This window comes from Triticum urartu, chromosome 3A (genome assembly GCF_056163025.1).
Source record: "Triticum urartu cultivar PI428250 chromosome 3A, HENAU_Tu73, whole genome shotgun sequence".
NCBI lineage: Eukaryota > Viridiplantae > Streptophyta > Magnoliopsida > Poales > Poaceae > Triticum > Triticum urartu.
Window position 1 is genome coordinate 63,962,606 of NC_141875.1, and position 21,668 is coordinate 63,984,273.

The window sequence follows — 21,668 nt, forward strand, 5'->3', positions numbered from 1 at the left end:
TTTGCGTTGAGCATGAATATGATTTGATCATGTTTATTGTAATACGGTTTTTCATGTAAGAGAATAAATTGTTGTTCTGTTTACATGAATAAAACCTTATATGGTTACACACCCAATGAAAATAGTTCGTTGGATCTCGATCGTAGTGATACACATAATCATAATATTGAAACCAAAAGATGCAAAGTTAATAATGATAGGTGCAACTTATTTGTAGCACTACCGTTTAGGTCATATTGGTGTAAAGCGCATGAAGAAACTCCATACTGATGGGATTTTGGAATCACTTGATTATGAATCACTTGATGCTTGCGAACCATGCCTTTTGGGCAAGATGACTAAAACGCCGTTCTCCGGAACAATGAAGCAAGCAACAGATTTGTTGGAGATCATACATACTGATGTATGTGGTCCGATGAATATTAAGGCTTGCAGCAGGTATCATTATTTTCTGACCTTCACAGATGATTTGAGCAGATATGGGGATATCTACTTGATGAAACATAAGTCTGAAACATTTGAACAGTTCAAAGAATTTCAGAGTGAAGTGGAAAATCATCGTGACAAGAAAATAAAAGTTTCTACGATATGATCGCAGAGGTAAAATATTTGAGTTACGAGTTTGGTCTTCAATTAAAACAATGTGGAATAGTTTCACAAACTCATGCCACATGGAACACCACAGCATAATGGTGTGTCCGAACGTCATAACCGTACTTTATTGGATATAGTGCGATATATGATGTTTCTTACCGATCTACCACTATCGTTTTGGGGTTATGTATTAGAGACAGCTGCATTCACGTTAAATAGGGCACCATCAAAATCCGTTGAGACGACGCCTTATGAACTGTGGTTTGGCAAGAAACCAAAGTTGTCGTTTCTGAAAGTTTGGGGCTGCGATGCTTATGTGAAAAAGCTTCAACCTGATAAGCTCGAACTCAAATCGGAGAAATGTGTCTTCATAGGATACCCAAAAGTTACTGTTGGGTACACCTTCTATCACAGATCCGAAGGCAAGTTTTTTTGCTAAATTTGGAAACTTTCTGGAGAAGGAGTTTCTCTTGAAAGAAGTGAGTGGGAGGAAAGTAGAAAACTTGATAAGGTAATTGTACCTTCTCCTTTATTGGATAGTAGTTCATCACAGAAATTTTTTCCTGTGACTCCTACACCAATTAGTGAGGAAGCTAATGATGATGATCATCAAACTTCAGATCAAGTTACTACCGAATCTCGTAGGTAAACCAGAGTGAGATCCGCACCAGAGTGGTACGGTAATCCTGTTCTGGAAGTCATGTTACTAGACCATGACGAACTTGCGAACTATGAGGAAGCGATGATGATCCCAGATTCCGCAAAATGGTTTGAGGCCATGAAATCTGAGATATGATCCATGTATGAGAACAAAGTATGGACTTTGATGGATTTGCCTGATGATCGGCAAGCCATAGAAAATAAATGGATCTTCAAGAGGAAGACAGACGCTGATAGTAGTATTACTATCTACAAAGCTAGAATTGTCGCAAAAAGGTTTTCGACAAGTTCAAGGGATTGACTACGATGAGACCTTCTCACATGTAGTGATGCTTAAGTCCATCTGAATCATGTTAGCAATTGCCGCATTTTATGAAATCTGGCAAATGGATAAACAAAACTGAATTCCTTAATGGATTTAATAAAGAAGAGTTGTATACGATGCAACTAGAAGGTTTTGTCAAATCCGAAAGGTGCTAACAAAATGTGCAAGCTCCAGCGATCCATCTATGGACTGGTGCAAGCATCTCGGAGTTGGAATATACGCTTTGATGAGTTGATCAAAGCATATAGTTTTATACAGACTTGCGGTGAAGCCTGTATTTACAAGAAAAGTGAGTGGGAGCACTACAACATTTCTGATAAGTATATGTGATTGACATATTGTTGATCGGAAATAATGTAGAATTATTCTGTAAAGCATAAAGGAGTGTTTGAAAGGAATTTTTCAAAGAAAGACTTCGGTGAAGCTGCTTACATATTGAGCTTCAAGATCTATAGAGATAGATCAAGACGTTTGATAAGTATTTTCAATGAGTACATACCTTGACAAGATTTTGAAGTAGTTCAAAATGGAGCGGTCAAAGAAAGAGCGTGGTCTTCGTTTGGCTCTTGAGGAGTCACACAACGTTGATCATGCTAAGTTAAAGAAATATTATGATCATGTCCTCATTGTTTCTCATGTGCTAAACTCCGAGAAGGCCGAACTTGAGGTTGATTTTGCTAGACTCAAAGAGGAGTTTGATCTACTTGACAAGGCTAACAAGGTCTTGAAGGGTGCTTATGCTAGCCTCAAAGAGTCTGATGATCAACTTCAAGTAAAGCTAACCAAGGAAAAAGCCACTTTCCCTCGTATGATGTTAATTGATAATGCAAATGCTACTAACCCGTGTTGTGAGCATGTGCATCTCGTTGAGGAGAACGCTAAGCTAAAGGGGCAACTTGAGAGAGGTCTTGCGACTTGCATACAAGGCAAGAAGAACCTCAACGATCTCTTGATCAACCAAAAAGGAGTTGTGGCCAAGGAAGGGGTTGGGTACGTGCCCGACTCCAAGAACAAGAAGAAGAATGACAAGACCAAACGACCTCCTCCTCTCATGCAAACCTTTGTGAAGGAGGGAGAGAGTGCCTCCGAGGAGAAGAAGAAGAACATTGCAAAGGGCGGCTATGTCAAGAAGGGCAATGCCACCCCTCCCAACAAAGCCGGCGATTTTAAGCCTTCTTATGTGTTATGTCGTGCTAGTGATGGGCATGTTTATGCCAAATTTGTTGGTTCTCTTCATGAATACATTGAATGGTCTATTTGGGTTCCAAATACCCTTGTTACTAACATCAAAGGACCCATTACAAAATGGGTACCTAAAACCAAGCATTGATCTCTTGTAGGTGTTTGCTTCCGGTGGGGGATCATGGTTGCTCGATAGCGGAGCTACAAATCATATGACCGGAAGCAAGGACTTGGTGGTGGACGTGCACAAGGTTCCATCTATGTCCACCAATGTCGAGTGGGGTGACGCCTCATCTTCTAAGGTATTGGGACTTGGCAAGGTGGTCATCTCTCATGATCTCACGATCAAGAAGGTCATGCTTGTTGAGTCCCTTGCATACAATTTACTTTCCGTTTGTCAACTTGCAATCATGGGATTTGCCACTTTCTTTGATATCGATACCGTGGCCCTCTTGTGGAGCAAGACTCTTAAAGTAGCCTTTGTTGGGCATGTTGAGAACGGTCTATATGTGATTAACTTTTTGGAGCAACCCACTAAGACCGGGACGTGCCTAATGGCTAAAGTTGATGTGGGATGGCTTTGGCATCGCCGTTTAGCCCACGTCAATATGAGATCTTTGCAAAGTCTCCTCAAGGGGGACCATGTCCGTGGACTAACGAATGTTAGTTTTGCTAAAGATCGTGCTTGCAGTGCTTGTATCGAAGGAAAGCTACATGAGAAGGCTCACCCTCCCACGACTATCATTTATTCAAAGAGGCCTTTGGAGCTCCTTCACATGGATCTCTTTGGGCCTCCATCCTTCAATAGTCTTGGAGGTAGGAAGTATTGCTTGGTGATTGTGGATGACTACTCAAGGTACACGTGGGTGTATTTCTTCAAGAGGAAGAGCGAGACCCAACAAACCGTCATTGACTTTGCAAATGAAGCACAACGTCAATACAATGTAAAGATCTTGACAATAAGAAGTGACAACGGCACCGAGTTCAAGAACTACACCTTGGACGAGTTTCTTAGTGATGAGGGGATCAAGCATCAATATTTCGCACCTTACACCCCTCAACAAAACGGTGTTGCGGAGAGGAAGAACCGGACGTTGATGGATGCGGCAAGGACCATGATGGCGGAGTTCAAGTCTCCGTATAACTTTTGGGCCAAAGCCATCAACACCGTGTGTCATGCATCCAATCAGCTCTACCTCCGCAAGGGCTTGAACAAGACTCCATATGAGATACTCACCGGTAACAAGCCCAACCTCAAGTACTTCCGGGTGTTCGGGTGTAAGTGTTTCATTCTCAAGAAAGGTGTTCGGTTGTCTAAATTTGAGGCTAGAGCTTATGAGGGCATATTTGTTGGTTATGCTACAGACTCTCATGCTTACCGTGTCCTCAATAAATCCACGGGACTTATTGAGGAGACGTGTAACGTGGAGTTTGATGAGAATAACGGCTCCCAAGTGGAGCAAAGTGGCACTTGTGATGTAGGTGATGAAATTCCTCCCCAAGCCATAGGAAGAATGGGTGTTGGATTTATCCTACCCATTGAGGAACCCCTTGTGGCCGAAGGAGAAGGACAAAGCTCCACTCAAGCGGAGCCATCACCAACCCAAGGCCCACACGCTTCCGAAGAACAACATGAAGGCCCTCATCCTCAAGAACATGACCAAGGGCAAGATCACGCTCAAGACGGTGTTGACACATCTAGTGATGCCCAAGGTCAAGTTCTCTCCTCCGAGCAAGTTCAAGAACAAGAACAAGCTCAAGACGACGCTCAAGATGATCAAGTGACCACTCCTCGTCTCACCCCCGAGGAGGAATTAGAGCGTCGTGCCGCCAAGGTTGCTTCTAAGCTCTCCACCAAGGATCATCTCATGACGAATGTGCTTGGAAGCTTACGAAAGGGGGTAAGCACTCGTAGACAATTAGCAAATTATTGTGAGCATCACGCGTTTGTCTCTTGTGTGGAACCCCACAAGGTCTATGAGGCGCTAGAAGATCTGGATTGGCTCAATGCCATGCATGAAGAACTCAACAACTTCGAGCGCAACAAAGTGTGGAGATTGGTGCCAAGACCGACGGGGAACCACAATGTCATCGGAACCAAGTGGATATTTAAGAACAAGCAAGATGCCCATGGGATTATCATTCGCAACAAGGCTCGTTTGGTAGCACAAGGCTACTCCCAAGTCGAGGATATCGACTACGGTGAAACCTTTGCTCCCGTTGCTTGTCTTGAATCTATTCGCATGTTGATTGCCTATGCTTCTCATCATAACTTTAAGTTACAACAAATGGATGTGAAGAGTGCTTTTCTTAATGGTCCCATTAATGAATTGGTTTATGTCAAGCAACCCCCCGGGTTCGAGGATTCCTACTTTCTCGATCATGTGTATCAACTCGATAAGGCACTCTATGGCCTTAAACAAGCCCCACGTGCGTGGTATGACCACCTTACCGAGTTATTACAAGACCGTGGTTTCAAAGTTGGGCTAATCGACCCCACTCTTTTTACTAAGAAGGTCAAAGGGGAGTTGTTTGTGTGCCAATTATATGTTGATGATATTATCTTTGGTTCCCCTAACAAAGCTTTCAATGAGGAATTTGCCGCTCTCATGACCTCAAAGTTCGAGATGTCTTCCATGGGAGAGTTGAAGTTCTTTCTAGGGTTCAAAGTGAAGCAAAGAAGAGAAGGAACCTTCATCAATCAAGCCAAATATACTCAAGACATGCTCAAAAGATTCAAGCTAAGTGATGTCAAGCCGGCTTCCACTCCCATGCCCACCAAGTGCCAACTTGACATAGATCCCAATGGTAAAGCGGTGGATCAAAAGGTATATCGCTCCATGATAGGTTCCTTGCTTTACCTTTGTGCATCTAGACCGGATATCATGTTGAGTGTGGGAATTTGTGCACGTTTTCAAGCCGCACCTAAGGAAAGTCACTATGTGGCGGTCAAACGAATCTTTCAATATTTGGCTCATACCCCAAACTTTGGCCTATGGTACCCAAGAGGAGCAAACTTCAAGCTTGTAGGGTATTCGGATTCCGATTGGGCGGGAGACAAAGTGGATAGGAAGTCCACTTCCGGAGGGTGCCAATTTCTTGGTTGCTCTTTGGTAAGTTGGTCTTCCAAAAAGCAAAGTTGTGTGTCTCTCTCATCCACCGAAGCGGAGTATGTGGCGGCCGGTAGTTGTTGTGCACAAATCTTATGAATGAGGCAAACTTTAAAGGATTACGGTGTCATTTGTGACAAAGTGCCTCTTTGGTGTGACAATGAAAGTGCCATCAAGATCTCTCTCAACCTGGTGCAACACTTCAAGACGAAGCATATTGAGATTCGGTATCACTTCATCCGAGATCACATTAGGCGAGGAGAGATCAAGCTCAACTATGTCAACACTCATGATAACCTTGCAGATATCTTCACGAAGCCCTTGGATGAAGCAAGATTTCGCGAGTTAAGGCATGAGCTGAATATCATTGATTCGAGCAATGTTGCTTGAAACCTTGCACACCCCACCATACTCAACGTGTTGTCCTACTTAGATGTAGGCATGGACATAGGGGGAGTGATATTCTCTCAATGAACTCTCCCTCCCCCCATTATACATAAATCGATCAAGTCTTTCACATTAGCCATGTTTGATGGTACTTGTGCTTCAAAGACGAGTTGTGGTCATGGACCCAAGGATAATTCTTTGCGGTGCCATACCAATTGACTCAAACATAGGTGGCTACGGCCACCGCCCTCTCTTTGGAGAGGTGGTGTCTCGTGGTTGTTTCGTTTGTCGTGTGCCTTTCTGGCTTTGTGTGTTGCGTGGTCTTGTGTTGTCGTGTTGGCTCGGAGTGTTTGTGCAAAGACCCAGTTTTTCGTGTGCTCGAAACGTGCATCTTCTTGAGCTCACGGTACTACCGCGGCTGGCAGCGGTACTACCGCTTTGGGAGGCACGGTACTACCGCGCCACAGCACGGTACTACCGCTCAGGTGCGGTACTTCGGAAGTACCGCGCCGAGCGGTACTACCGCGTTGGGGCACGGTACTACCACGCCGTCGAGGGAGCGTGGGGGTTATGACTCGGGCAGGGGAGTTCCAACTCCCCACACCCATTCATTTGTCTCTCTCCCCACGTCTCTCTCTCTCTCGCTCAAGAACGGCGCTGGAGGCCCTCGCCGGATCTCTGTCTCCGGCCACTCTCCTCGGATTTCGACCGGTGGGATCGCTCCCCACCACTTCCTCTTGCCATGGACCAAGGTTTTTCCCCAAATCCCTCTTTTTCTTGGTTGTTCTCTTGCTTCTAGGTTTTTGGGGAGAAACTTGTTGTTCTTGAGATTTTAGGCCAAATCTATGCAAGAGTAGGATGTAGGAGAATTGTGATGCGTAGGAATCATACTTGATATATTGTCTTGTGGTAGCTTTGTCCAGCCATAGTACCGCCGTGGTTTCGCGGGCTTTTCTTAGATTTGAACTTGTTCAGATCTGATGCGGTGCGATACTACCGTGTCTGATGTGCGGTACTACCGCTCTTGCGGTACTACCGCCCATCAGGTGCGGTACTACCGTGCTAGCTTGTGCGGTACTACCGCTCTGCAGACGCGGTACTACCGCGCTAGCCGAGGCGCTAAGGTCGTACTACCGCTCCTAGACCCGGTACTACCGTGACATTGCACGGTACTACCGCGTCTAAGAGCAGTACTACTATCTTAGCTTCACAGCACTTGGCAGTACTACCGTAGGGATCAAATCTCTCTCTAGGCATTTATCATGTGTGCTTTCTGCTTGTTTCTCTTGCTTTGTTGTGGTCTTTGCATTAATCCCTCTTGGCTGTTGTGGGTGTTTTGCGTTTTTGTGTCTCAGGTGGTGGCTCTCGCCGTTCCAATCTCAGTCGTGACACTGGCTCCAAGCATCTGCGCAACCCCCAAGATGAAGCCTTAGAGGGCTCCAATGCCCCCAAGCGCAATGTCAAGACCACTGCCAGCAAGCAAAAGGAACCTGCTAAGGGCATGGACGAGATTTCTGTCTCTGAGTATGTCGAACGCTGGAGGATCAATCCCTATGTGACTCCTCGGGCTGTGCTCAGAGGCACCGAGATGTTCTGGAACAAGCAACATGTTCTCATCTATCTGGATGTGATCAAGAGCAAGAAGAATACCTTCGTGGATATCAAGTGGATAGACATGCATCACATGCGGAAGGACAAGTTTCGTGACTATTTTGGAGAGGCCCTGGACTTGGTGGAGTAGTTTGCTATTGAGCCGGTAATCTCTCTTCACCATGACTATGACCCTGAGCTCATCTGTCAGTTCTTTGCCTCAGTGTACTTTCATCCCGGGGAGGAGCGGAGGATGACCTGGATAACCAACGACCGTCAGCTGTCTGCTACATGGAAAGAGTTCATGGATCTGCTGCACATTCCCGATGACGGGCTTCACACCCCCGTTGGTGTTCGCCCCCATGCCAACTCTGAGTCTGCCAACAAGAACATGCTTCAGCCTTTCCTTGTTGAGAAGGTGCTCCCCAATGGCAAGTCAACTTGGGTGTTAAACTCCTTTCTGGATATCATGCATCGCATCTTCCGCAACACTCTGTTCCCACGCATTGGCGACAAGGACAAGGTCCATGCATATCTAGTGGACATGTTGCTCCTGTGTGCAGAGGCACGTTCTTCTCAGACTCGGCCACTTGATGTCTCACACATCATGTGGTGTGAGCTTCGGTTTGTGGTGTTCACTCGCAAGGTACCTATCTATGAACCGTACCTGTTTCGACTGCTCTCCACCACTTGGGAGAAGATGTACCCTGGTGATGAGTTCCTTGCTCCAGACTGGATTCGCCATGAGTCCATCAGCCTCCGCGTCAAGCCCAACTGGGCCAACACCACTACCCGTGCTGAGGCTTCTTCTGCTAGGAGGGCTGCTGGTGAGGAGGCGGCTGCTGGTGAGGAGGCGGCTGCTGCTGAGAATGTTGCTGAGGACCGTGCTGCTAGGTCCACCACTCCTTCCTCTGAGCCGTCATGGGCCAAGAAGCTAAAGGACAAGATGAAGACTCTCTTCTGCATGCAGGCAAAGGGACAGTGCAGGGCTCACGTGGCAGACAAGGAGAGTCGCCGCCGTGACAAGAAGGTTATGAGGCTCTTTGGAGAGGATGTGTCTGGCGGGTCTGAGGACGTCATCACACCTGAGGCTGCCTGGATGTCAAAGCAGGGATACAAATGGACCAGTTCAGAGGATGACTTCGAGGAGACTATCCCCGCCGCTGAGTCTGACGAGGAGCACGAGGAGCAGTGGGACGACTTCTCTGCTTGAGCCACCCCGTGTGTGTAGGTGTCCTCTCTGCCTTTTTGGCATCTCGGTGCCAAAGGGGGAGAGAGTGTAGGGATTTGCGTTTATTTGCTTTGTCTTTTGGACCTCGTTTGTGCTTGTTTGCTTTGTTTGCTCTTGCTTGGTTTGTGCTTTCGAGACCTTTCCTCATATGGTGTAAGACATATGCACTTTATCTATCGTAGTTAACTTATGTGTGTGCTATCTTGTCTAGTGATAGATATGCCTTGTCTCTATAATATAGGGGGGCTTTGATCCTAGTATTCGTGTGCCGTGCAGTCCAAAACACTCATCTAGGTGGCACACATCTAGGGGGAGCCCGTCTATATTCTAGAGAGGAGGGGTTTGCATTTACTTAATTTTATTTTCCTTGTGCAAATCCCGTATTGTCATCAATCCACCAAAAAGGGGGAGATTGTAAGGGCATATTTATCCCTAAGTGTTTTGGTGATTGATGACAATGCATTTGCGGACTAATCGTGTGCCTTGAGTATTCCAGACACTTCATTGCTAGGCACAAGACGATTGGGTGCCCCTCGAAGACTGATGAAGACGGCGTCTTTTCTACGTTTCTTTTTGGTGGATTTGAGTCGTAGGAAAGCCGTACTATTAAGAGGGGGTCCGCGTTGGAAAGGGTTGGGTGGAATCATCACGTACACGTCTCCTTCTTATCCCCTCCTTTTTCCTTGGAGCTTCCTCCGTTTTCTTGCCTCCCTTGTCTGGCTGATGTGGTTGGTCGCGGTAGTACTGCTCCCAGGTAAACGGTAGTACCATAGGCATCCGCGGTAGTACCGCGCGGTGGCGCGGTAGTACCGCTCCCCTGAAGCCGCACTACCGCTGCCCACCAGGCTAGTGCCGCCCCTTTGCGGTAGTAGGGGCGGATGTAATTTTTTACATCCGCACCTACCGCGGTAGTACCGTTTTCGCCGAGCGGTAGTACCGCGCTATACAGTCAGGCAGTAGTACCGCCCCTCGGCGGTACTACTGTGTCGGGTTTTTGCTACTTCCGTTTCTTTGCGAAAGTAGGCACGGAAGTTCCCTTCCCCCTGGCTGGGGGTTTTTGCCTTGCGGTAGTACCGCATGGGGTGCGCGGTAGTACCGCGCGTGCGGAAGTACCGCCCCCAGCTCCTGCGCGTCTGTTTATCTTTACTGTCGCTGGGGTTGCGGCAGTACCGTGGGTCGGTACGGTAGTACAGCACAGCCGTGCGGTAGTACCGCTTGGTTTCAAGTAGTAGTACCGCGCGGCCTTGCGGTAGTACCGCTGGCCAGGCGCGGTAGTACCGCTGGCCGCGGGCTGGTTGGTGGGTAACGGTTGGATCCTTCTCCCACACTATATAAGGGGTCCCCTTCTTCCCTGTTGACTCACCTCTTCCACCCCTAAGCTCCATTATTGCTCTAAGCTCCATTTTCGCCCGATCTCACTCCCCAGCCGACCAAACTTGTTGATTTGCTCGGGAGTGGTTGAGAAGGCCTCGATCTACACTTTCACCAAGAGATATTTGATTCCCCCCACTAATCCCTTGTGGATCTTGTTACTCTTGGGTGTTTGAGCATCCTAGACGGTTGAGGTCACCGCGAAGCCATAGTCCATTGTGGTGAAGCTTCGTGGTGTCGTTGGGAGCCTCCAATTGAGTTGTGGAGATTGCCCCAGCCTAGTTTGTAAAGGTTCGGTCGCCGCCTCCAAGGGCACCAATAGTGGAATCATGGCATCTCGCATTGTGTGAGGGTGTGAGGAGAATACGGTGGCCCTAGTTTCTTCTTGGGGAGCATTGTGCCTCCACACCGCTCCAACGGAGACGTACTTCCTCTCAAAGGGAAGGAACTTCGGCAACACATCCTCGTCTCCACCGTCTCCACTCTTGGTTATCTCGTGCCTTTACTTGTGCAAGCTTATTTGTTTCATATATCTTGCTTGCTTGTGTTCCTATCATTGTTGCATCATATAGGTTGCTCACCTAGTTGCATATCTAGACAACCTACTTTGATGCAAAGTTTAAATTGTTAAAGGAAAGCTAAAAATTGTTAGTTGCCTATTCACCCCCCCCCCCCCCCCTCTAGTCAACCATATCGATCCTTTCAACTGCCATGTCTATTGATGAGTAGGTCGAAACTTTTTCCGGAAACAAAGTTTCATTTACATAGTTTATAGTACAATATCTTGATATAAAAGTGGAAACAAGACAAACAGATAATAACTACGGCAAGGCAACTTAGTGCATGGTGGACGTAAACAATAAACCTAAATTTTGTGCTAAAAGGAATTGTCAATTTTCTAAACATATCAAACAAGACCATTTATCTAAACATAGTTTCCTTGATTTTTTTTGGTTCAAAAAGTTATGTGCCAATTCAGTGTTTTCGACATATGGTTGCATCTTTATGACTAATCTTTGCTTGTGAAATTAACATGGATGATGAGATAACCCAACTAATAAAGTATCTAATTTGTCACTGCACAAGAGTTAATGATCCAAGTTACATGTACAAATATAATAGATAATCCTTTTTCCAAATAATCTAGATGTAAACCATTTCCTTGCTCAACATCTAGAAATAAGACCATGTCATTGTAGTAAACTGGCAAAACCAAGGTTGAATAAATTAACCTCATATCAGAGAAACAATTATGTCTTAAATTCTTTCAATCGTCTAACCCTTAGTGATGCCACATAATTGTATATTCACTTTTTTTCTTATTTCTAATCTACCACTTTGTCGACTAATAGCCATCTTCGAAAACCATCCACTTGTAAATGCATTGTGTTGAGAAAAGAATTAGTACTCATCCCTGAATGGTCTTTCTGACAATGAAGGTCTGATGTCACTGTATTGTAAATTACCATTTTTCCTAAATACTTCCTTGTCTTGTGGGTTATTCCATCTAGATTTGTTAGGGAGTATCTTCGCCACACAAGCAAGAAGTTGACTCTCTGGGACCCACAAGGAGTGGCTTGGGAAGTTAGCTATGTCTATTGCAGCCAACGTTCTACTGGTGCTTTTAGTAGTGGGTGGAGCAAGTTTTCTCTCCATAATCATATGGAGAAGTTTGACGTATGCATCTTCGAGATCCTCTTCGAGGACAACATAAAAGTGCATATCTACAGAGCAAACCCCCTACTAACTATATATGTACCTCCTGGACTCTAGCACCAATAACAACGTTGCAATTATCCATACTGACTTGGGTCCCTGGTGGCCAGTAAGAAGAGTATAAATGTTAAGATATATTTGAGACAAAAAGGGTAACTCCATGATAAACAAAGTTTTGCTTTCACTTAATTGTTGGGTTATTGGTTTGCATGATGTTGTATTGTGTAAGAAAAATGTTGCAGACTTGTGGCCATTCTGATGTTGCATTATATGGATAATACATCCAGTAATTTGTCACTATATTGATTTCCATTGATAGTCTTATTTCTATATGTTGCATGCAATATGTTTCGTGTCCACTTGGGGTCGATATTTTGCCTTGACAGAACAAAACTCTTTTAGCCCCATATTGCTAATAATTGGTTTCGTTCAACTTATCTTGGGTGCATAGGAATTTGGAAGAATTTTTTTGCCATTTTGTTATAGTGAACTTAGTTCAATGGGGAAGTGTTGAGACCTCGGCCATACAGTTTATTTGGTTATAATAGGCATACATGACTGCAAGAGTCATCTTCTGCTTCCGAGCTCAAATGAGCTTGGATGAACAGTAAAATAAAAATAAAATGAAAAAGCTCAAAAAAACCAGATTTTTTTGTGTGACGAACTTTGACAAATGTTTTGTATGCTTGAAAATTTTCATCACGAAATGACATTCGCGGAAGTCTTGAAAAAATTAGTACTCCGAAATGCTTTCAAAAATAGCATTTTTGGAGCATCGATTTTTTTTCATGACTTCCATGTATATCCTTTCATGATAAAAAAAATTCAAGCACAAAAAACATTTGTCAAAGTTTGCTAAAAAAAACTATTTTAAAAAATCTATTGTTATTCATGAAGCATTTAAGTTCGGGAGCAGATACTCCACATCCTCCATACTCAGGGTGGACGGCACGAGCGGGCTTTTTGGCCCGCTCGGTCCCGCCCAGCTCGGTCCAAGCCCGCTCGAAAAAATAGCCGGTCCGGTCTGCAAAATATGGACCGAAAAATCTTCGGTCCGGTCCAGTTAAAGCCCGGTCCGCTCAGGCGGATCGAAGAAGAAGCGCAAGCAGATGAGGTAGCACCCACAGATCGTGCTCGCGTGATCATCCGCTTCCTCCAATCCACGTTATGCGCTGCCTTTTGTTTCCTTTTATTCAGTGGAGAGAAATGGAAAGAACGAGAGAAACGGGATATCACGTAATCACGGCTCCATCCCACGATTATTTGTTACTACATCTATGGGAATAACTACCAAAAGGATTCTACGGAAATCTTTCCCTTTCAATCTAATAACATCTATCCATGATTCACGCTGTTGTTTCCTTTTACTTTCCAATCTAAATCTCTCCCTTTGTTTCATATATCTAAATCTCTCCCTTTTGTATGGACTCCAGGCCGTTGTTTCTTTTTAATCGCGGCTAATGAAAGAAACAGGTTTGATCCGAGAATCACAGTGCCATCCCACAATTGACTCCACGTCCAGTTTGATCCACTCATCACGGCAAGGCTGTACACGAATAATCGTGGGATCATGCATGTGATAGATTGCTTGCATGTAACAGAGAAAACTGCTAAGTAATAAACACGCGCAGGTTCATGGCTAACAACACTTTCCACGGCACGTCGTCCACCTCTCGCCACCCGCTCCTGCGTACGTCTTCCACCTCGCCACAACACCACCCCTCTCACTCGCGCCTCTCTCTCCCCTGCGCGGCCGCGCCGCTCCCTCTCTCCCCCGCGCCTCTCCCTCGCTCCGCCGCGCAAAAGGTGCGTCTTCTCTGACTCCAGGCACCATGTTGCTTCTCCGACCACCTCTCCTATAACCTGAGCCCACATGGCAGTGACTGGGCATCGCCGGGACCGTGAGGACCGCCGGTCCGCACCGAGCTTCACGTCCGCCGGTCCGGTCCCTGAAATCAGGACCGCTGCGCTGCTCGGTCCGGTCCGGACTGGACCGCCGGCGGCCGGTCCAAACGGCGGCTCGGACCGGGACCAGACCGGCCCGGACTGTGTCCACCCTGACTCCATACACATCCTTATCTATGAAAAAAAACATCTAGAGAGAATGATAGTAATTGACATAGATATATTGCTTTGACAAAATGGCTTGACCAGAAAATTCAGAAGCTCCTCATATATTTTTATGGCCTGGCTCATGAAATGAAATAGCTCGGCCCAGCTATGGGATCCCTCAATTTTACCCATTATTTTGGCATATGGTAGCGATGCATGAAAGATGACTCTGTGACAGGTTGTCCCGTTCGGCCAATTCATTGTTAATAAACATAGTGTTGTTATTCTACATATATGGTTTGCTCATTACAACAAGCTAAAGGGTATTCTTGTTCTAAAATTTTCTCTTGACTAGCAAGACATGATGCATAAAGATATAACTTTTGTCAGATATTCTGGTTTTAAAATCTCTTTCAATATTCAGTTCAACATATTCTTGTTTACAAACAAGGCAAAATCTTTGTATTTTTCATTGATATAGAAGGAGAAGAACAGAAACACAGATCATAAATAGTGATGGAGCCACTGCTCCAACCAAATGCATATGTCACCAAGACAACGGTACAAGAACGTTGTGTCGGCTTAGTATCTCAAAGATGCTCAAAGGGGTAGGGTTTGCGTATGTGCATTTATAGGGATGAGTGCATTGCGTGTATGTGAACATTTGTGATTGTATTATGTTCAATAAATAAATAAAGGTGCTCTTTGGTCCAAAAGAATTTGAAAGAAATTTTTAGGGTTCCATTTCACAGGAATCTTTCCTATAGTACCCTTGTAGTTCAAATAAATGAATCCCAAAATTCTAATGGATCGCTTTCCTACATGATTTCGATTTCTAACAAAAGAGAATTCCCATGATATATTGGACATAAAGACCTCCATAGCCCACAACCTATTATCAAGAATTTGTGAAATACTCCCTTCGTCCGGAAATACTTGTCATCAGAATGAATAAAAAAGGTATATCTAGAATTAAAATACATCTAGATACATCTCTTTTTATTCATTTTAATGATAAGTATTTCCGGACGAAAGGAGTAGAAAAGGCTTTGAACACGAGCGAACATATCAATGACAAAAACATAATGATCAAATTGGACTAGGGCAAACTCTATCCTCAAAACTTCGTCGGTGAGCTTGTGAATACGCCTCCGCCTTTGTCTGCCGCTTCAACGCTGGTGGCAGAAGGGGATCTCCGGTTCTTTCACTTCGGCAGATTCGAGCGATCGCTCACATCCCGCGTCGCTAGGCTCACTCGGCCCAGCTCGATGGCGTAGGCGTGGGCCGGCCCATTATCTCTCATCAATATGTTTTGTAGCCTAGGGTACGGATCTGGGTGGGTTTTTTTCTTTCGTTTCTTAACATTAAAAAAGCCAAAAATATTCAACAACTATTTGGTAATTAAAAAAGCTTGGGTACTGCTAAAAGTTCGTGAATTCAAAAAATTATTTTTTATAAAATCAAGAACTTAAAAATATTTAACTACAATATATTAAGCAGATATGCATTGTGGACTTTAGTTGCTAAGCTTCTTAAATATGCTTAGCACCTTATTTAAGCAAGCGTGTATTGGAAGAGGCCTAATTCACTAAATTCATGCAGGCTGTTGAGAATTCGATGAATGTTGAGAATTCACCTTATGTTTATAAAAAATGTTGATAATTCAAATATTGTTCTCAAATTATGAACAAATTTCTAAAAACCCGAATACTTTTTAATATTTGTGACCTTTTTTAAAATTCCAAATATTTTCGAAAAATATGAACACTTTTCTGAATTGTAGAAATTTTTTTAAATTCATACACCTTTTGAAAACACGACCGATTTTTTAAATCAAAGATATTTTAAAAAAACGAAAAAAAAAATCAAATTTCAAATAATTTTTGGAAGATTTTGAACATCTTTTGAAAATAAAAAACAAAGAAAATATTAAAAAATAACTCATGAATTTAAAAATAACAAGGCAAAATTAGAAAGAAAAACAACAAGAAAATGGTAAAAAAAAAGTTCAGAAAACTAGAAAACGGGGAGAAAGAAACACAGACCGGAAGCTTTCGAAAATCACTGGGAAATCTTCCGATTAGTGGGCCCGGCCGATCCGCCCGTCGATCTACGACATAACACTCCCATAGAACGATGACTCTTCCCGGGGCTCCATGGTATGCGGGTGCTAAGCATGCCACATAATTAAAAAAATAACATGGCAAAAGTAGTTAAAGAAGGGTGAGAACACTTTGATGACCCAAAAAGAAACGATGACAAAACGTGTGAACGTATGCAAAACACTAAATGAAGGAAGCTCATGATAGAATCTAGTTGATAAATAATTAAATATAAAAATTAACTACAGCAAATTAAGCACGTATGCATTGAGGGCTTTAATTGCTAAACTTCTTAATATGCTTAGCATCTTATTTAGATTAGCCACAATGGGAGTAACTTCAGCGGTAACATCGAATCCAACTCAGCAAATTTGCTTATGTGGCAACGAGTTAATGAGGAGAGAGGTAATTGTAGTAACTTAGCTAGTTACTGTAACATCACATGTCCCAATGCATTATGAGTCTATAACTTAATAAATGAATCTTTACATGTTATCACACTTAAGTTACTACCCACTATAAAGATAGTAATATAGTCTAGGGATATGTGTATGTTACTAGTGTATGTTACTCTCCATTATGGCTAGTCTTAAGCAAGCGTGCATTGGAAGAGGACTAATTCACTAAATTCATGTAGGCACGCGCCACTTGTCCCCCCTCCCTATGCCGCGTGCCCCTGCCCGGCGATGTGTCGCCGCTAGCCTCCAACTGTCCGACGCCTACATCAGCAGCGCCAAGCGGCCACCGCAGCCAAGAAGAGCCACCGCGCCAACCGCCACCAAGCCGCCCTCCCTACCCTCGCCATGGACATCGGCTCTGTGCCTTCCCAGGACGACGACGCGGCGGCCGCCACGCCGCGGGAGGCCACGCTGGGCCGCCACCTCGCGCGGTGCCTGGCCGAGGTGGGCGCGCGCGACGTGTTCGCCGTGCCGGGGGACTTCAACCTGACGCTCCTCGACGAGCTCGAGGCCGAGCAACCGTCCGGCGGCGGCGTGCGGCTCGTCGGGTGCTGCAACGAGCTCAACGCAGCCTACGCCGCCGACGGCTACGCCCGCGCGCGCGCCGGCGGGGTCGGCGCCTGCGTGGTCACCTTCACCGTCGGAGCGCTCAGCGCCATCAACGCCGTCGCCGGCGCCTTCAGCGAGAACCTCCCCGTCGTCTGCATCTCCGGGGGCCCCAACAGCAACGACTACGGCAGCAACCGGATCCTGCACCACACCATCGGCCTCCCCGATTTCACGCAGGAGCTCCGCTGCTACGAGAATGTCACCTGCTACCAGGTACGCCTCCGTGCGCAGGCCTTTGTTTTTCCTTGTTCAGTTCCTAGATGTTCTTTTCATTTTTTAAATGGCCACGGGGGGAAGACTACCCACCTGAATATATTTGGGTGTTGCATCGTTCGTAGAGAAAGTTTTCAGATATATTTCTGCCTGAGAGGTTTAGGCGATTTCATAGATGTTCAGTTTTATTCTCATAGCGTATCTTAATTTCATAAGTACAAATGTGATTTTGCTAGGGATTTTCACACTGCTTATATTTTAAGGGAAAGTTCGGTCGGTGATCTGAATCTGTGGAGTAATTCGTAATTCCCTTTATGACATGTTCAGTTTGTGAAATTCTTTAACTGTTCCTTCATGTCTGGTAGTCTGGGGTTTTGGGTTTAGTTGGAATTGTCACTTTGTCAGAGATGTGCCTAAGAATGGCTCTGCTGCAGCTCTAGCATTTTCGGCCTATACAGGTTATTCCAGTGTTAAGTCAATCAGTCCAACGGTATTAGGTATTATGCAACTGTGATCTTCCATTATCCTTCCTGACATAATTCACCACGATGCTAAAATCTGTAGAGCCTGATAGGATCGTATGTCAGGATTTCTGGGGCATGCAATTAGGATTGACAATTTTATCTGTACTTTAATTATGAAAAATATCTCTTTCTGATGTAAAATTGAGTTATCTGATTATATGTATGTATATCTGTACAATTAAAGGGGAGTTGGTAGGTTCACCTCACCCCCTTCCCTGGTTTTTTCTCCCCACACCCCAATCCCTGTTCGGATTTTTTGTAGATTTTTTGATAATCTCAACCGATGCCGCACAAAACAAAAACCAACGTATATAAAGTGACTTGAAATAATCTAAACCAAATCGATTCTTTTCTTTCGTTGTCCTACTCATTCCATTAAAGCAAAAAACAACATCCATTAATTTATGAAAAGTGTCATCTAGCGTTGGACGGAAGGATCACGTTAATTACGGAGAGTACCTTTCTCCTTTTCCAGTTTTTACCATTGCATGCGTAGTGCGGTTAAACACCTCAATTGGGGATCAACTTAATTTAGGAAAAGTATTATTTATGTGGGCTCCTACTAAAATGGTAATTGATATTGAACCACTAATTTGACCCCATTCAACGCACAGGCAATTAGCTATATCCCTTATTGTGGTCATAACCGATTTGTTTGCATCAAATTTAAAACTAGGTTTTCTGATACCAATATACAGTAATTGTTATTATTTTTTAAAAGAAGGGGGAAAAGGAACAATCTGAATCAGCACTGTGATCTTTACATTTTTTGCTACATTATGACCCCTTTTTATATATTGCAGGCAGTGGTGAACAACTTGGAGGATGCACATGAACAGATTGACAAAGCCATCTCCACTGCATTGAAGGAGAGCAAACCAGTTTACATCAGCATCAGCTGCGACCTCCCTTCAATCCCTCATCCTACCTTCAGCCACCATCCCGTCGCTTTCTTTCTCTCCCCAAGGTAAGTCGGCATGCTCCCTCTACATGCATAAGAATGATGGCGATACGATTGGTTTTACTAATGTGGATGATTTTTTTTTAAAGGAGTGTGCATGATTTTTGTATATACTCCCTCCGTTCCAAAATAGATGACTCAACTTTATACTAACTTTGTATTAAAGTTAGTATAAAGTTGAGCCATCTATTTTGGAACGGAGGCCAGGAGTATATACTAATGTGGATATTCTTTTCATTTGTTAGACTGTCAAACCAGATGAGCCTGGAAGCAGCGGTGGAAGCCGCTGCGGCTTTCTTGAACAAATCGGTCAAGCCGGTCCTTGTTGGGGGAGCGAAGATGAGGATGGCCAAAGCACGCAAAGCCTTCGTAGAGCTAGCCGATGCATGCGGTTACCCGTTCGCGGTGATGCCTTCTGCCAAGGGGCTTGTGCCAGAGCACCACCCTAGATTCATCGGCACATACTGGGGTGTTGTGAGCACTCCATTCTGTGGAGAGATTGTGGAGTCAGCTGATGCCTATTTGTTTGCCGGCCCGATATTCGACGATCACACCTCGGTTGGGTACTCACTTCTTCTCAATAACGAGAAGGCCATCATTGTCCAGCCGGACCGAGTGGTGATTGGGAATGGGCCTGCATTTGGGTGTGTTCTGATGAAGGACTTCCTGCGTGCACTTGCAACCCGGCTCAAGAAGAACACAGCTGCGTGCGAGATACATGGCCGGATTTTTGTGCCTCAGGGCGAACCCCGTCCCTCTGAGCCTGGAGAGCCTCTGAGAGTGAATGTGTTTTTCAAGCATATTCAGAAAATGTTGTCTGGCAACTCAGCTATCATAGCAGAGACCGGGGACTCATGGTTTAACTGCCAGAAGCTAAAACTACCAGAAGGTTGTGGGTAAGCTCCCCTAAATTATTTCAGACCTCTGACTTCGGTCTATGAGTTCTTTTATTATTTGAAACTCCCCGCATTGGTTGTTGGTCACACCCATTCTCTTAGTATTTCTGATTTAGGTATAGCTGAATACTCGGTGAGATGTTTTGTCTGATATTTTGCAAACTCATTGCTTATCTGGGAAAATTTGATAAAATGCCCTCATAGTAGTAGTTTGATCTTTGACTGAAATGATCCGCGATGTGTCACTGACTGGTGGGGCAATATTATCAGTTGGTTTCATGCAAGAGTCTTAACACATTTCAAAATGAATGATAGAAATCTAGACCATTTTTTACACTGGTGACAACTCACAAGCCATGCATGCTTGTGTCAATAGGTAGGATGTATTCCGTTCGGTTTATTTTCAATTTAACACCATTTTCTATTGGCAGGTATGAATGTCAGCTGCAATATGGATCAATTGGTTGGTCGGTCGGGGCTACTCTGGGATATGCGCAGGCTGCTAAGGATAAGCGAGTCATTTCCCTCATTGGAGATGGCAGCTTTCAGGTACAAAAGGAAATCAGAATCACCAAACGTTCCATCTTATTTTATATTTAAAAAAAGCTTGTCAAAATATATATGTAGCTAACAATTTTTTCATTGGACTGGTATATAGGTGACGGCACAAGAAGTGTCGACGATGCTCCGGTGCGGACAGAACAACATCATCTTCCTCATAAACAATGGGGGTTACACCATCGAGGTGAAGATCCATGACGGTCCTTACAACGTCATCAAGAATTGGAACTACACCGGCTTGGTGGAAGCATTCCATAATGGCGAGGGAAAATGCTATACTGCGAAGGTTGGTGACGCAATTGAAGGATGTATTTATACGGCTAAAAGATATTTCAAAACACCGCATTGACGACATTTCACACTTGTGTTTGTATAGATTCAAACGGAGGAGGAACTGGAGGAGGCAATTGAGGCATCCCTAGGACCTCACAAGGACAGCCTGTGCTTTATAGAGGTAATTGTGCACAAGGATGACACTAGTAAGGAGCTTCTTGTGTGGGGAGCTAGGCTTTTCGCCGCAAATAGCCGCCCGCCGAATCCTCAGTGAACACACCAGGTCTCTACAAGATGCTCATCCAGCTTAATGAGGTCATGTGAAAGTTCACATGTACTGAACTCTGAATAAATCCTCCATTCGAGTCCACTGAACTCTGAATAAATCCTCCGTTTGAGTCCACTGCTGTCGCAAGTGCTCATGGTTACTGTACGTAGGTGTTCTCGGTTCAGGAACTGGCACTTGTATTACCTAAATAAATCTGGAATCGATGTTGTGGCCAGCTAAAGATGCTCTTGGTTTCGGCATCTTTCTTTGAGTTATTTGAATTGACAGAAGCTTCAGGGTTGTTGTGCTTTCCAAAAGCAAAAGTTAGGCATTACATTACTAATAAGAGTACACACTTACCTAAAACGACACAGGCTAGAAGAGAGTCGTAAAAGTGATCTCCCCTACGCCCCCGCGCCTAGGGTTTCTCTCCTCTCGGGCGATCTGCCGCCCCTGAGTACTCCCACTCCTCGTAAGGCCTGATCGACGCCCTCGTCGATCGTGCAGTGCCCCAACCACGCCAGGATGGCCTCCCCCTTGGATGCCAACTCTGCCATGAGCGGAGGCGCTTCGGCGGCCGCAAAC

The 21,668-nt window shown here is 44.8% G+C and overlaps 1 protein-coding gene across 1 annotated transcript; it reads left to right on the plus strand.

The window, feature by feature from the left end:
• The first annotated feature begins 17,062 nt into the window (after positions 1-17,062).
• LOC125547968 (pyruvate decarboxylase 1-like) lies at positions 17,063-21,324 on the plus strand. Its single transcript, XM_048711689.2, has 6 exons — positions 17,063-17,600; positions 18,928-19,091; positions 19,331-19,981; positions 20,413-20,530; positions 20,640-20,828; positions 20,919-21,324. Exons 1-6 carry the CDS (start codon positions 17,124-17,126, stop codon positions 21,087-21,089), a joined length of 1,770 nt encoding a protein of 589 aa, XP_048567646.2. The 5' UTR covers positions 17,063-17,123; the 3' UTR covers positions 21,090-21,324.
• Positions 21,325-21,668: the final 344 nt, after the last annotated feature.